The sequence below is a fragment of a genome, unplaced genomic scaffold (assembly GCF_019419815.1).
Source record: "Pyrus x bretschneideri cultivar Hongxiangsu unplaced genomic scaffold, Pyrus_bretschneideri_v1 Contig40, whole genome shotgun sequence".
Lineage (NCBI taxonomy): Eukaryota > Viridiplantae > Streptophyta > Magnoliopsida > Rosales > Rosaceae > Pyrus > Pyrus x bretschneideri.
In genome coordinates, this window is record NW_025999724.1 from 211,784 (window position 1) to 226,720 (window position 14,937).

Below are 14,937 nucleotides of genomic sequence, written 5' to 3' on the forward strand. Positions count from 1 at the left end.
CTTATACTCCTCAAGTACACGTCCATGATTCAACGGATATCTCTGAGGTAAGAGCTCACTCAAACATTAATAAACCATCTTATGTGTTACCTTCTCGACAAAATTGAGGAAAACCACCAGGCAAGTACTCTCTAGAAGAAAAGTTGTGGTACCCCATTGCAAACTACGTCTCCACTTAACAACTTTCACCAAAATATTGTGCATTGTTTCAGCATATAGAAACCATCAAAATACCTACTAGAGTGGAAGAAGCCTTGAAGGATCCGAAATGGACAGAGGCAATGTAAGTTAAAATGGAAGCATTACAGAAAAATAATTTATTGAGTGTGGTTTCACTCCCTAAAGGAAAGAAACCAGTGGGATGCAAGTGGGTGTTCACTATTAAGCATAAGGCAGAAGGAACAATTGATAGGTACAAGGTGAGGTTAGTTGCCAAGGGGTTTACCCAAACATTTGGGGTAGATTATTAGGAGATGTTTGTTCTTGTTGTAAAAATGAATGCCATCAGAGTTTTATTGTCTCTCGCTGCTAACTTTGACTGGCCTCTAAGACATTTTGATGTTAAAAAAGCTTTTCTGCATGGAGATTTAGAGGAAAAATTGTACATGGATATTCCACCAGGTTATGGCAATTCGAATTGTAGTGGGAAAGTATGTCGACTTCGAAAGGCACTGTATGGCCTTAAACGATCACCCAAATCGTTGTTTAGGTGGTTCACCCAGATGATGAAGAAATATAGGTATCGGCTAGGAAACTCAGACCATACTTTGTTCATCAAGTGCAATGATGGTAAGGTAACTCTACCTATCATATATGTAGATGATATGATTGTCACAAGTGATGATACAATGGAAATCGAACATTTACAGAGGTAATTGTATTTTGAGTTTGAGATGAAAGAACTTGGGGAACTTAAATACTTCCTGGGAATTGAAGTAGCTAGATCTCAAGAAGGAATATATTTATCTCAGCGAAAGTATTGGATTATTTGTCCCAAACTGGTATGCTAAGGTGTAAACCAGTGGATACACCTATTGTGCAAAATCATCATCTAGCAATTTATCAAGATCAAATCCCAATGAATAGGGAAAGGTATCAACGGTTGGTAGGGCGACTGATTTATTTATCGCTCACAAGGCCAGATATTGCTTACACAGTAAATGTGGTGAGCCAGTTTGTGCATGCTCTTAGTGAGGATCACATGACAACAGTAATGCGGATTCTGAGTTACTTAAAGGGAGCTCCATGAAAAAGATTGATGTACAACATGGGCATATGGAAGTGAATGGGTATACCGATGCATATTGGGTTAGAAATATCACTGATCGGCGATCTACGTCGGGATACTTTACATTTGTAGCTGGTAATCTTGTGACCTGGAGAAGTAAGAAGCAAAATGTGGTGGCAAAGTCTTCGGCCAAGGTTGAGTACAGAGGAATGGCACATGGCATTTGTGAGCTTCTAAGGCTTCGGATTCTACTCACTGAAATAAGGTTTAAACCAAAAAGGTCTATGTTGTTATACTGTGATAATCAAGCAGCACGAGAATCTGGTGCAGCATGATAAGACCAAGCATGTTAAGGTGGATAGACATTTCATCAAAGTAAAACTAGATGTTAAGTTGGTTGACATTCAGTTCGTGAAGATGGAAAAACAATTGACAGATATTCTAACTCATGCGGTCTTTACTAGAAGATTTCAGGACTCACTTGACAAGTTGGGCTTAGGAGATATCTATGCACCAACTTGAGGGAGAGTGTTGGCGTGAGTCAACATTAGAAGAATAGGAATGTGATTGTATTTCCTAGTTTGGGTATAACTCTTTTTAATATCTTTAATATTCCTTGTGGTACAAGGACTAAACGTGTATATATGTGAGTTGCCTCCTGCTGGAGAAGAATAGAAAACATATTGAAATCTGAAAGCTAACTTTAACTTGGAGAACCTTATAGCATCATCGTTTAGAGTTCCAGTGGCTGCACTATGCCCGGTTTTACCTCTTTTCCTTTCTTAATTTTAGAGCTTGTCACCTCAAATAATTGCTTTTAAGAGGAAAATAATTTATAAACTACTATGAAGTAACCATAGGATGTACATAAATGGTTGAGATTAAAAGGTTGGGTAAGATTAGGAGAAAAGCCGAAGCTGTTGGGTAAGATCAGAGAATTATAAACAATGGTATCAGGGATATATCCATTGAGCTGCATTTCACTAAAAATCTTAGTGGCATCGTCTATTCGATAACATTTACAACATCCCTGAATAGGAAATTGCGTCCGGCTCATGGCCGGAGCCCTTCAATTCCTCCCATACAGTAAGTGCATCATTCACCTTCCCCACCAAGCAGAGCACATGAATGAGGGTTTAGGGTTCATCAAAAACTTGCTTAAACTCAACCCTCATGTCAGATTTTTTGAGAGCAACCAGTAACTCGTTGCAGGCAATCGAATTCGGCACCTGAATCGAATCCCCTCCCTCCAGAAGCTTAAGCAAAATGGCCATGGCCAAACCCACCTGGTTTTTCCTAACCAGAGTAACAAGAACCGAGTTATAAATATCGGTGTTCAACCCAGCACCAACATCTTCCATAATATCCAAAATTTCAAGCGCCTAATCGAACTTACTGGACCGGATAAACGCGTCGAGCAGGGCTTTGAAGGTCCGGGAATCGACCACGACGCCGTCCTCCTTCATGGAGTGAAGCAATTGAGGGACCTCGTGGAGGAATCCAGAGCGGGAGGCGGTGCGCGCCGAGTGTTTGATGTTATGCGTGAGAGAGCACCATATGAAGAACTCGAGTTTTCTGGAGGGGTGGAGGAACTGGGCGCGGAGGATTTGGAGGAGTAGGGGCTCGGAAAGCGGGAGGGTGTGGGCAGGGACGGATCTACAGAGGGTCCTGGAGGTCCCAGGACCCCTTGGCCATCCTAAAATGTTGCTAGAAATTTTCCGGAGGACCCCTCGTACTCGAACATGAGGCCTGTGCTGCTGTGCAGACTGTCTGTGTTGCTGCAGCAACAGGTTGCAGTTTGCAACGGAGAAGAAGAAAACAGGGGAGAAGAAAGAAAACAGGGCATTAAAAAAAAGGGTCCAAAACGCAGTGTTTTGGCCCTTTTTTTTTTTTTTTTTTTTTAATTAAACCAATGAAATCAAGGGTTGCAATTGGTCCACCTTTGCAACATGATTACATATTATTTTTGAAAGTCTAGCCCCACATCCTGTCGTCCCTTTCACTTCTTCTTTACCCGTGCCTTCCACTGCTTTTCCCCCTAATCCCCCATCTTTCTTATATTCACCCAAAACCCTAAATTTCTAATCCCACCCAATCCCATATTATAATTACATTACTCCAATATTATACCTCCACTTGTTTCAATTCTCCAAGCCACCACTATTTGGTTCTAAATTCAAGTAAGTTTTTTGGTATTCTAATCTAATCTCAATTAAATTATATTAGATATTGGTGGAGATTTTTAGTCTATTATTGATATGATTGTTGATGTGTTTTATGTTTGTATACTCATTTTATAATTGAAATTTAGATGGAATTTTTGTTTATTGGTTGATTGGTATATGTTTTGTGTTTTTGGTTAAATGTGTACTTTATTATTGGGACCCCCCGAGTTTAAAATCCTGGATCCGCCACTGGGTGTGGGGTTCCGGGAGGTTGCGGGTACCGGAGGTTGAGAGGGTATCGGTGATGGCGACCACCAGGAGTATGTCTCCCAGCTGGGAGGCGCCGTGGTGGTGGCGGTCTTTGACCAGGAAAGGCCTCCCATGGCGCATTGCATTTCCAAAAACATACGGATTAACTGAGAAGAAGATGCAGAAACTATATTAACTGTTTGACAGGCTACTTTGAGTTGGGCTTGCACTTGGTCGGACACTCCTTTTCTTGTTGAAGGCCCAGATTTTGGGGTGATTGTTGTTTGGGCCTCTCCTCCCATTTCACCCAAAATATTCCAAAATAATTCAGTAGAGTTAAAATACTCCTACGTGTTTGGGCTGAGCTGTAAACTCATACGTGTTTGGATCCTCCTACATGCATAAACATCTAAATTTAATTAGTACATACATGTAGTTAGTTGATGATTGCAGATAGCATGTCACTTTAATGGCATGTATATGGAATGGATATGTTACATATGGGTACCAAAACTATTACAGTTAGACATTTAGATTGATCTGGTAGTACTAGTTATTCCTTCTGTCTCTTCCTTATTTTCAACTTTCTCGATTCATAACTTTCTCTATTCCAAATAAGTGAACTTTCAATTTTACTTTTAAACCTTTTGGATGGTTGCGATAACTTTATACTTGATAAGAGTTCGGATCATTAGGAATAATTATGAAAAACAAAAAAGAACAACATACTATCACATAGTGTATATTTTGCTCGAATGAGTCTGCATATGATCATAATGTGATGTAATGAAAGGCCTCTATGTGCATTGCTTTTTCTATGTTGTCACACACACATTAGATGGATTCTAGAATATTACTAACCAAATATATATATATATATGAGATATGATCAAGGTACAAACATTCTAACAAATATTTTTACACTTTTTAAAAGCTCTTGGATCTATTTACATCTAACGCTCCTAATTAAAAGCTAAGATGACTACTAAATGATGTGGCGATGACATAGAAATAAAAATAAATTTCATATAAATACTTTGATAAAAGAATATTGTGAAGTTAAAATAGATCCAGCTTCCTTCCTAATCCCTTTTCCGTTTAAGTCTGCAACTCTCCGCAAAAAATTATACTTTGAATATTGTTTTTAAAGATGTGTTACAGAATGTAACATCCCACATCGACCAACGGAGAAGGAGGTGATGTGCCTTATATGTACATGTCCACCTCCATATAGCACGAGACCTTTTGGGAGCTCATTGGCTTCGGGTTTCGTAGGAACTTCGAAGTTAGACGAGTTCGTGTGAGAGCAATCTCAGGATGGGTGATCCACTAGGAAGTTCTCGTTTGAGTTCCTCGAAACAAAAACGTGAGGGCGTGGTTAGGGCCGAAAGTGGACAATATCGTGCTACGGTGGAGTCGAGCATGAGATGTGGTGGGAGCCCAAGCGAGGATGTGACACAAAATTTACAAGAAAATTATTAAATTTTATTTTAGTATCACTGTATAGTTATATAAACAATAAAAAAAAATTATAAAAGGTGTTGGCCAATCACTTGAACTATTGATTTTTATAGTTCTTTCATCTACTGTTAATAACCCGTGTTATAAAACAATTTCCTGCTAAATGCATTTTGCTTTACCTACTAGGTTAGTATTGTCTAATTTTAATTAAATTTAGTGTGTTTGTCACGTTGTTCTGTGGTTTTGGATGGTCTTGAATGACTTGGTCTTTCCTGTTATGTTCCAAAGGATTTTATCTTAGGTCATAGCAAGTTTTTGTGAAAATTAAATATAAAAAAAGCAATCAATAATTTTATAAAACTTGCATTGATCATCTAACAATGGTTGCTAACACACCCTTTAAACTGATTACTTATACAGAAATAGTAGATCTGCTAATTGATCATGTGAAAAAGAGTCTAAAGTTTGACAACCATGTAGAGCAAGGAATTGATTCTTTATCTAACCACAGAAGGTACTCCCTTAGAATTATTCTAATGGTTTGTCTTATTATGGTTACCGATTAAATAGACGTTATCGATTCATTGTTCTAAATTTGTGCAGATACCTGATAAAGCATTCTACAAGAAGTTGAACGATGATTTAAAAACAATGGCTGCTATAGATGTCTTTGGTACCAGAGGTGGTATTATACTTTCAATTTTTAACCGTTGAGTTCACTTGGATTGGATCGGTTTTAAATTACGTGAGAAAGAGTGAAAGAAACTCCATAATTTGCACCCAAAAAAATCATTTCTCTTCCTTATTGGGTCCTATAAAGAAGATAGACATAGTGTGAGAAGCTTCACTTTTTCTTGAAAAAAGAAAAAAAAAATTAGTCTATTAAAATTTATAAAGATTTGGAAGTGAGAATATACTAGATATGTTGATGATGATGTGAACTACATCTCCCATTTTTATTGTGTTCATTTTGCATTTCTCATTCTTTCTTAAGTGGTAGGTTTATTTTATTTTAATTGAATCATTGTTTCTAAAGGGGATAGGAAGAATTGGGAAAAATGATGAGGGAGAAGATCAAGATCAGGAAGATCAACTACTTGCCGTCAAGGCAGGTGACTAGACCTGGCATTTTCAACCTGATCTGTTAACCCAATCTGACCTGACCTGTTAAATTAGTATTTGGATGAGTGATAAACGGGTCGGATGGTTAACGGGTCAACCCGTTACATAATGGATCATTTTGGGTGAACCAGCGAAACCTGTTATTAAGGACTTTTGTGTAATTTTAAAATCCCTCAGCCGAAATCCCACTGCAGTGATTGATGAATGTGTGAGGTGCGCATGTGCAGAAGAATAACAATCCACCCTCAGTCCAAGGAATACTCGACTCGGATGCTCCTCCTCCTCTCTTCTTCTTCCTGCTTTTTATCCCTTTTTTCTTCCGTGCGTGACTTTGCCCTCGGCGAATAGTAGTTGGACTTCTTACAGTCTTCGATCCACCATCAAAACCTCTCTGCTACTCTCTATCTCTCTCACCTGAATCCGGACTCTACAAAATTCAACCCCTAAAAATAAGAATCTCTTTCTCAGGGTCAACAAGAGCAATAAAAATGGCATTCATGATGTACTTATTAATTGGTGTATGTTGTTCCAGAATCAAAGTTTTGTTTTTGTTTGAGCCTAATTGCATTTTTTTTTATTTGTTTGTTAACTGGTAAAAAAGTTGTTAACGGATGAAACGGATGAAGCGAATGAAACAGGTGACCCGTTAATTTAACGGATTGGGTTCGGATGATTCGTTAGTTTAACGAGTTGAGTTTAGATGATCCGTTAAATTAACTGGTCGGATTGAACCCGATCCAAACTCAATAAATCTGACCCGTTTACAGGTCTACAGGTGACCTTCTCAAAGAAGATAAGAAGGGATTTTGAAGAAAGCTGGAGAGCTATCGCTTTTGTGTGAATCTAAAGCTGTTGTTATCATCTTTTCTCAACCTGCCAAGCTCTTTGATTTCTCAAGCTCTAGGTACCAACCCTGTACAACATCCCACCACCTTTTAAATTCTTTCGATTTTTCCCAACTTGAACAAATATAACCAAGAACATGACTTGACAACCTCTCTCTCCTCCTGAGAGAGAGAGACACACACACAATCCGTTTACATTTCATTATTGTTATCTCATGCCAATTGTCTAACACTTGAATTTTTGTCTACCACATTTTTTAGGCTTAATCAGATAAATAGTTTCTATGGTCATAAGGTATCCGGAAGATAACCCTTGTGGTAAAAAAAAATTCGGATTTAAACCCCTATGGTCTAAGTCTGTTAGAATTTATGCCTGAAATTAGAACTTCTATCATTCTTCCGTTAGTAGCTTGCATGTGGAGCAAAGGTTCTCTGAGTTTTTCGAGAAGTGGGTTTTCAGCTCGAGCAGCTCCAACAACTTCTCAAGTTGTCGGAGGAGATGCAGCAAAACGAGGCGGAGCTTCGGGCTTTGGTGTCAAAAGCCACCAACCTTCACAAGGAGTATTACACCGTGCAGTGGGCTGCTGCTCAGGATGACGTCCTCACCTTCTTCTGCCCTGTTTGGTCAAGCCCTTTGGAGAATGCGTATTCCTAGGTCACCAGGCGGAAGCCATCAATGCTGTTCCAGCTCGTCGAAACGTTGAAGACGACGAGCTGGTTTCCATGTCAAAGGAGCAGCTGAGGCAGAAGATGAGATGCGAGGAGGATAAGGTGGAGAGGGAAATGAAGAGGCAGCAGGTGGCGATGGCGACCCGGGCTAGGAACGGGGAAGCGGCGGCGGAGCTGGAAGGGCTGGTGAATGTGGCGATAAAGGTGATGCTGAGTGGGTGGGAGGGGTGATGAAGGCGGCGGATTGTGTGAGGCTCAAGACATTGAAGGGGTTGTTGGATTTGCTGAGTCCATTGCAGAGTGTGAAGTTCTTGACTGCTACTTGCATGGTGCATATTAAGTTGAGGGAATGGGGAGGAAGAAATGTGACCAAAATCAAATGTTCTCCTTAACCAAAACACCTAAACCTAATGGAGGAATGACAGAAATTCTAATTTCGGGTATAAATCTTAATAGACTTAGACCACAGGGGTTTAAATCCGAATTTTTTCATCATAGGGACTATCTTTCTAATACCTTGTGACCACGGCGATCATTTATCCGATTTGGCCAATTTTTTAAGCCAATGTGCAAACGGTGCCATGTGAGATGCACTGTTGATCTGATTTTCAATAAGTTTTGCTTTAGTGATCAATAAGAAGGCTTATTTAACGTCCAAGTTTATTGCATATTGTGTCATCAATATTCAATTCTTTAGGGTTACAAATTGTTTTTAATTAGTTATATTCTTTAGGGTTACATATTGCATATTGTGTCATCAATATTCAATTCTCCAGCATAAAATAGATAATCATACATGATAATGGATTACAAATTGTTTTTAATTAGTTATATTCAAATTTAGTCTCTACTCTTTCATACTGTATCTAGCTGAATTTTCCACCCATGTCAACTAATTATTATATATTATCTATTAACTCCCATAAATAATTTTTTAACACTTTGTTTTCCAATTTTAGGAAACCAAAAAAAAAAAAAAAAAAAAAAAAAAAAAGAGAAGAAGCTAGCTAATTCAACAACAAACTTACAGCGTTCATAAATATGTTTTCAAGCAACGAAGACACGAATATTCAAAGGTATGTCAAATTAATTAATATTGTATTGATTTTGATTGACGTTTTACATGTATTTACAAATTTTACAAAGCTTTCTCTTCAAAAGAATTATGACACATCCCGACTCGGAATGTCCACTAGGACCTTGAATCGAGCTGTGCTGGCTGATACCTATATGCGAAACAACTATATAAACGTTAATTTAAAATACATAAACGAAACTAGCTAAGAACTTCTCATACATTGCTCAAATGGGGTGTGTCACACCCCGATCAAAATCAAGGTGTGCTAGACGTCACGTGAGGATGACATAGCCATGTGCACAATGCGGAAACAATATTAATATAAGAAATGCGAGGAAATAAAAACCAAACTAACTAGAGCACTAGATAAGAATAAGTGCAAAACGAAACTAAGTGTGAATTCACAACCAGAGCATAAGTAACCTAAGTGCAATCCAGCAGGACGAATATTAATTAAACAACACCGAAGGTAATCCTACAATGGTGATAATCTGTCAGAGCTACCGAAGATTAAGATCCATATGAGTAAAAAGATACTGGAGACCAAGAATGTTTAATGTACCCATGATCAAGTCCGAATGATTATGAGCATCCTGCAAAGAGATATAACATGTCCCAAAAATGCCACCACATATGCACGACCAGGGTGAGGCCTGGGCCCCCACCACATCCCGAGCCGGGATGTGACAAATTAACTATTACTAATATATATATAAACTATCTTCTTTTCACATAATCCAAATACATGGCCCGGGATGTGACAAATTAGCTATTACTAATATATATATATATATATATATATATATGTATGAACTATCTTCTTTTCACATAATCCAAATACATGGCAAATTACCTCCTTCCATATTAAAACATTAAATTAAATATCCAAAAGTATCAAACTAGACATTTACACTTGAGATATACCCGCTCCACATATTTCAACCTAATATATTCTTTCACATATTTAAAAAATATGGATAGGGTGTAAGATTCCACATCGTCCAGATGAGTGATCCTTATATGTATATTCTCATCTCTACCTAGAACGAGGCCTTTTGGGAGCTCACTGGCTTCGGGTTCCATTGGAACTTCGAAGTTAAGCGAGTAGCGCACGAGAGCATTCCCAGGATGGGTGACCCATCGAGAAGTTCTCATGTGAGTTCCCAAAAACAAAATCGTGAGGGCGTGGTTAGGGCCTAAAGCAGACAATATCGTGCTATGGTGGAGTCGGGCCCAGGAAGTGGTCCCGCCCGAGCCAGGATGTGACAATTTGGTATCAGAACCTAACCCTGACCGTGGGGTGCCGAAGAGGACGTCAGGCCCCTAAGGAGGGTGGATTGTAAGATCCCACATCGCCCAGGGAAGTGATCCTTATATGTATATTCTCATCCCTACCTAGCACGAGGCCTTTTGGGAACTCACTGGTTTCGGGTTCCATGGAAACTTCGAAGTTAAGCGAGTAGCGCACGAGAGCACTCCCAAGATGGGTGACCCATTGGGAAGTTCTCGTGTGGGAGTGATCCTTATATGTATATTCTCATCCCTACCTAGCACGAGGCCTTTTGGGAACTCACTGACTTCAGGTTCCATGGGAACTTCGAAGTTAAGCGAGTAGCGCACGAGAGCACTCCCAGGATGGGTGACCCATTGGGAAGTTCTCGTGTGAATTCTCAGAAACAAAACCGTGAGAGCGTGGTCTGGGCCTAAAGCAGACAATATCGTGCTACGGTGGAGTCGAGCCCGGGATGTGGTGGGGGTCCGGGTCGAGATGTGACATAGGGTTTATCTTTAGTGAAAAAAAATGTTTGTTTATACTTTTGAATATTCAATTTGACCTTTCACCCGAACAAACAAATAATTAGTCATGTATTCACATTAAGTTAGAAGAAGAAAGTATCTATATAAATTCGTAATAATTAATTCCTCTTAAGAGAATAGACGGAAAATGATGATTCCTGCTCCAAATAATCAAAACTTAGTTTACCAATTTATATAAACCTGATCCGTCTTAGAACACAATTTTATTTTATTTTAAAAATTATAACATTCACAAATAAACTGCTATTTAATCATAACATGATTTACAAGAGTTTTATAACTCTTATATAACGCGGGGCATTATCAAAATTCTAAACTCAGGTATGTATCCAATTTCACTTACCTTTTATTTCTTGATGCATTTATTTGTATAAATTAATAAAACATTACTCAAAACTTAACAACTTACAAATTATGCTCAATCTATTTTTAATAATTTTTTAATTGTTATTACCAACGAACTTTCTTATCCCGCAGCAAGCGGACTTCCTAGTGGTAGCTAATGTGCCATCATATCAGCCACCAGTGCTTTTCGGAAAGATGCTCATTGATGCAGTATTGTTTCGTCCACATTAATCTCCCATAAATTATTCAAAAGAAAAGAAAAAGGTAGAGTGGCAAGATTTTTCCATAAATAAGGGAGAATGGCGAGAACCAAGACGAATGGTCAATGCTTTGCTTCTTATATGTAAAAAAGCTATACTTTCTTTAAAGATAACGCAACATCAGATAATCGTATAAACGTGAAGAAAATCTTGTCGCGATAATTTTGTTAATATGGACTTGTCTTCTTCAATTTTAACATGACATGATTCTCTTTCGTTGGTAGCTCGTGCTGCTTTATTTTTGTTTATATCATTCTTGTTTTTATTTTTAGAAGGGTAATGTTTATGTCCCATTTCTTTTTCATAAATTCTTTTTTGTTGTCTCTGTTTTATGAGGGCTATGATTTATGTCCTCCTGACTAGATGTAACTTGTTTTTCGTTATCATAAAATTTCTCCCGTACCGTCAAAGTTTCTAAAAAAATAAACAAAATTGTCATATTATTATAATAAGGCATCAATATATTTGATTCTTATAGATTACTGAACGACTTTCAAATCAAATGAATTTTTTCGTAAATGATTTTGAGATGATGATAAAAAGAATGAACAGTTCTGATTATAATATTTGTATTACAAAATAATGTCACAAAGTAAAAAAGTGTTCAAGAAGAATACTCTTATCTATAAAAGAAATATAAATCAAATGAAATGTGGAAATGATGATAAAAAGAATGAACAGTTCTGATTATAATATTTGTATTACAAAATAATGTCACAAAGTAAAAAAGTGTTCAAGAAGAATACTCTTATCTATAAAAGAAATATAAATCAAATGAAATGTGGAATTGATATTTATCTGAGGTCATAGATAGTGATGCACTAATAGGAGAAGAAGCTTGTTAATTGATTCTTTGCTTTAACTTTTATAACAAAGTTGTGGAAAAAGGACATCTAAAAGGGATGAAAATATCGTAAAAAATTGCATGTTGATTGCATGAACCTGTGGAAATGTTGCCGAGAATTTTAACCATTCATGGCCACCCCATGTATGTGGGAAGGAACCTGGTTGGTTCACCTATAAATAAATAAATAAATATATATATATATATATAAGCACAGAACGAGTCTAATAACTTACTGCATTATGATTGAATCAAAATACTTCTATATAATTACGATGAATTGCTGGGGAAAATGGAAGTTTATTATTCTCATGCTGGTCATTAACCTTGCATTAGCTATAGTAAATATTCTGCTTAAGAAGACTCTTGATGGTGGATTAGGCGGTTTGATTATTGTTATTTATCGACAGTTGATTTCTGCTGTTTTCTTGACCCCAATTGCTTTCTTTTGGGAAAGGTAAAACTTATATAGACTTCTGATTCGTTTCTATAAGTATCATATTAATTTGCTAGTCAGTCTCAACTCTATGAAAAATATGATAAGTAAATGTGGTATCAACGACTACTGTTAAACGTATAGTTAGTTTTTTATGCAGGAAAAGTAGAACAAAGCTTACACCTCGAATCTTATGCCACCTTTTCATCAGTGCTCTAATTGGGTTAGTAGTGGTACTTTAAGGTTTCTCTGATTTATTTTTGGATGTTGTTTCATTTGATGTTATCTTTTATGTGATTGTTTTTTTTTGGCAAACACTTGTGTCTATCAGGATAACTTTCACACATTACTTATTTCTTCTTGGACTTCAGTACACCTCTGCGACATATGCCTGTGCATTCATCAACATGGTGCCTGTCAACACTTTCCTCTTGGCTCTACCATTTGGGTAAAGTACAAAGAATAAGTTTTTAGTCTGATTAGTTATCTGAAATGGGTATTGAAATAATTCGGACTTCTGAATCTCCCCTATGTTTAAAAATATACATGCAAACCGAAAGGTATGTTAGTTTCACATTACAATTCATAATCTGATACCTGAAACACTTTAAACTAGATTTATTAGAGATTGTAGTGATCCCATACTCATTCATTTTCCCTCATGTTCTGCGTTCCCCCATTCACAATTTCTCGCATTCTAAGTTGGTAAACATGTTGTTATTGGAATTAACTTGATTTTTGGACTTGAGTTTCCAGACTAGAGAAAGTGAACATAAAGAACAAGGGTGGGATCGCTAAAGTCCTCGGTGCCCTAATATGTATTGGTGGAGCCGTGTCATTGATCTTGTACAAAGGAATGCCACTAACCAACCAACATTCAGAATCCACACTTCAAATGCAAAACCATGCCAATACAAGGGCTTTTTCATCAGCCAAGAAGAGTGATAGGTGGGCTATTGGTTCAGTACTTTTGGCATCAGGCTGCCTCTTGTGGTCTTCATGGTTCCTCATCCAAGCAAAGATCGGCAAGAGCTACCCTTTTCAGTACTCTAGCACCGCGATTTTGTCCTTCTTCGGCGCCATTCAATCCGTCATCTTGTGCTTCATCACACAGAGGCACATCGTCATGTCAATGTGGATTCTCAAGGGGAAGTTGGAGATCTTAAGTGTCGTATATGCTGTGAGTATTTTCTTCTGCATGTACTATAATTTTCACCGTTCAAATCTTTCTTAGCCGGTGTAAGCTAGAACTTTTTAGGGTTTAATGGTTTTCTAACATGCATGGTTTCTCCTTCTAGCTAACAGTTTGTACATGTGTTGGATTATTTCTATTTCATCAAGTAATCCATTCAAATGCTACGATCTAGAATTCTTCAAGAACTAATTAGGGTTTCATGTATATTGACGTTGCAGGGAGTAGTAGGATCAGGGTTGTGCTACGTAGGGATGTCATGGTGTGTGAAACAAAAGGGTGCACTCTTCACAGCAGCATTTACCCCCGCCACCCAGATATTCGTGGCTATGTTGGAATTCTCTTTCTTGCATGAACAAATTTACCTCGGAAGGTAATTATTCACTCAATTATATTTGACATATAATTAATTTTGATTATCTTCATATTAATCCGTTGCTAATTAATTTTTGACATTTAATTCACCAGCGTGGTGGGATCTGTTATTGTCATAACCGGCATGTACATTTTACTGTGGGGTAAAAGCAAGGATCAAAAGGAAATGGTGATCAAGCAGACACAAGCAACTGATCAAGATCAAGAAAGTGGTCCAATGCCACAAGGCATGCCCCTTGATGTAAATAAATAACCCTTCTGAAATGTTTAGATTTAACTTTCTACCGCACTGGTCAGATCAAATGCTGTAAGCACGGCTAACCAGTTGAAATAAGAAGCAGAATTTTGCAACCTCTAATTAAACTCTTTCTTTCTGGCTTTATCATTTTGACAATCCATAAGTTGCGTTGTTATGTGAAGTGGATGCATCATATGGACAACTACAAATGGAACTTGTACCACCTTGCCAATTTTGTTTACCTTTTTGATACGCACAAAAATAGAATAGAGCACTCCAAATACGAATTTGAACTACATTATTGGTAATCTATTGTAAGGTTTGCCCACTCTTCCACTCCTTAGTAAAGATAATATCGTTTGTTAAAAAAAATAGAACAGAGCAAATTAATGCATGATATTGTATTATCGAATTAATGTGTAAAAAAAATTGTGAAAGCTATGTAACAATTGAAATCATGATGAACGAATTTGGAGGGATGAACACGAGAATCATCACCCTACAATTAAGGGATTAGTTCAACTACAAATAATCCTATAATTAGGGGATTATGTGTACGCACTATTCTAAGAACCTCCGCCTAGTGTCGCCTAGGCCCTGGCTAAACGTTAG

General features: G+C 37.6%; 2 protein-coding genes across 2 annotated transcripts; one reads left to right on the plus strand and one right to left on the minus strand.

The window, feature by feature from the left end:
• Positions 1-2,043: 2,043 nt before the first annotated feature.
• On the minus strand, positions 2,044-3,849 carry LOC125469180 (pentatricopeptide repeat-containing protein At4g01570-like). Its single transcript, XM_048566245.1, has 3 exons — positions 3,647-3,849; positions 2,625-2,866; positions 2,044-2,524 (listed from the first exon to the last, which is right to left on the minus strand). Exons 1-3 carry the CDS (start codon positions 3,781-3,783, stop codon positions 2,400-2,402), a joined length of 504 nt encoding a protein of 167 aa, XP_048422202.1. The 5' UTR covers positions 3,784-3,849; the 3' UTR covers positions 2,044-2,399.
• Positions 3,850-12,359: 8,510 nt separating this feature from the next.
• On the plus strand, positions 12,360-14,417 carry LOC125469026 (WAT1-related protein At3g30340-like). The gene is made up of 6 exons (XM_048565891.1): positions 12,360-12,541; positions 12,681-12,743; positions 12,852-12,968; positions 13,277-13,700; positions 13,934-14,085; positions 14,181-14,417. Exons 1-6 carry the CDS (start codon positions 12,360-12,362, stop codon positions 14,338-14,340), a joined length of 1,098 nt encoding a protein of 365 aa, XP_048421848.1. The 3' UTR covers positions 14,341-14,417.
• Positions 14,418-14,937: the final 520 nt, after the last annotated feature.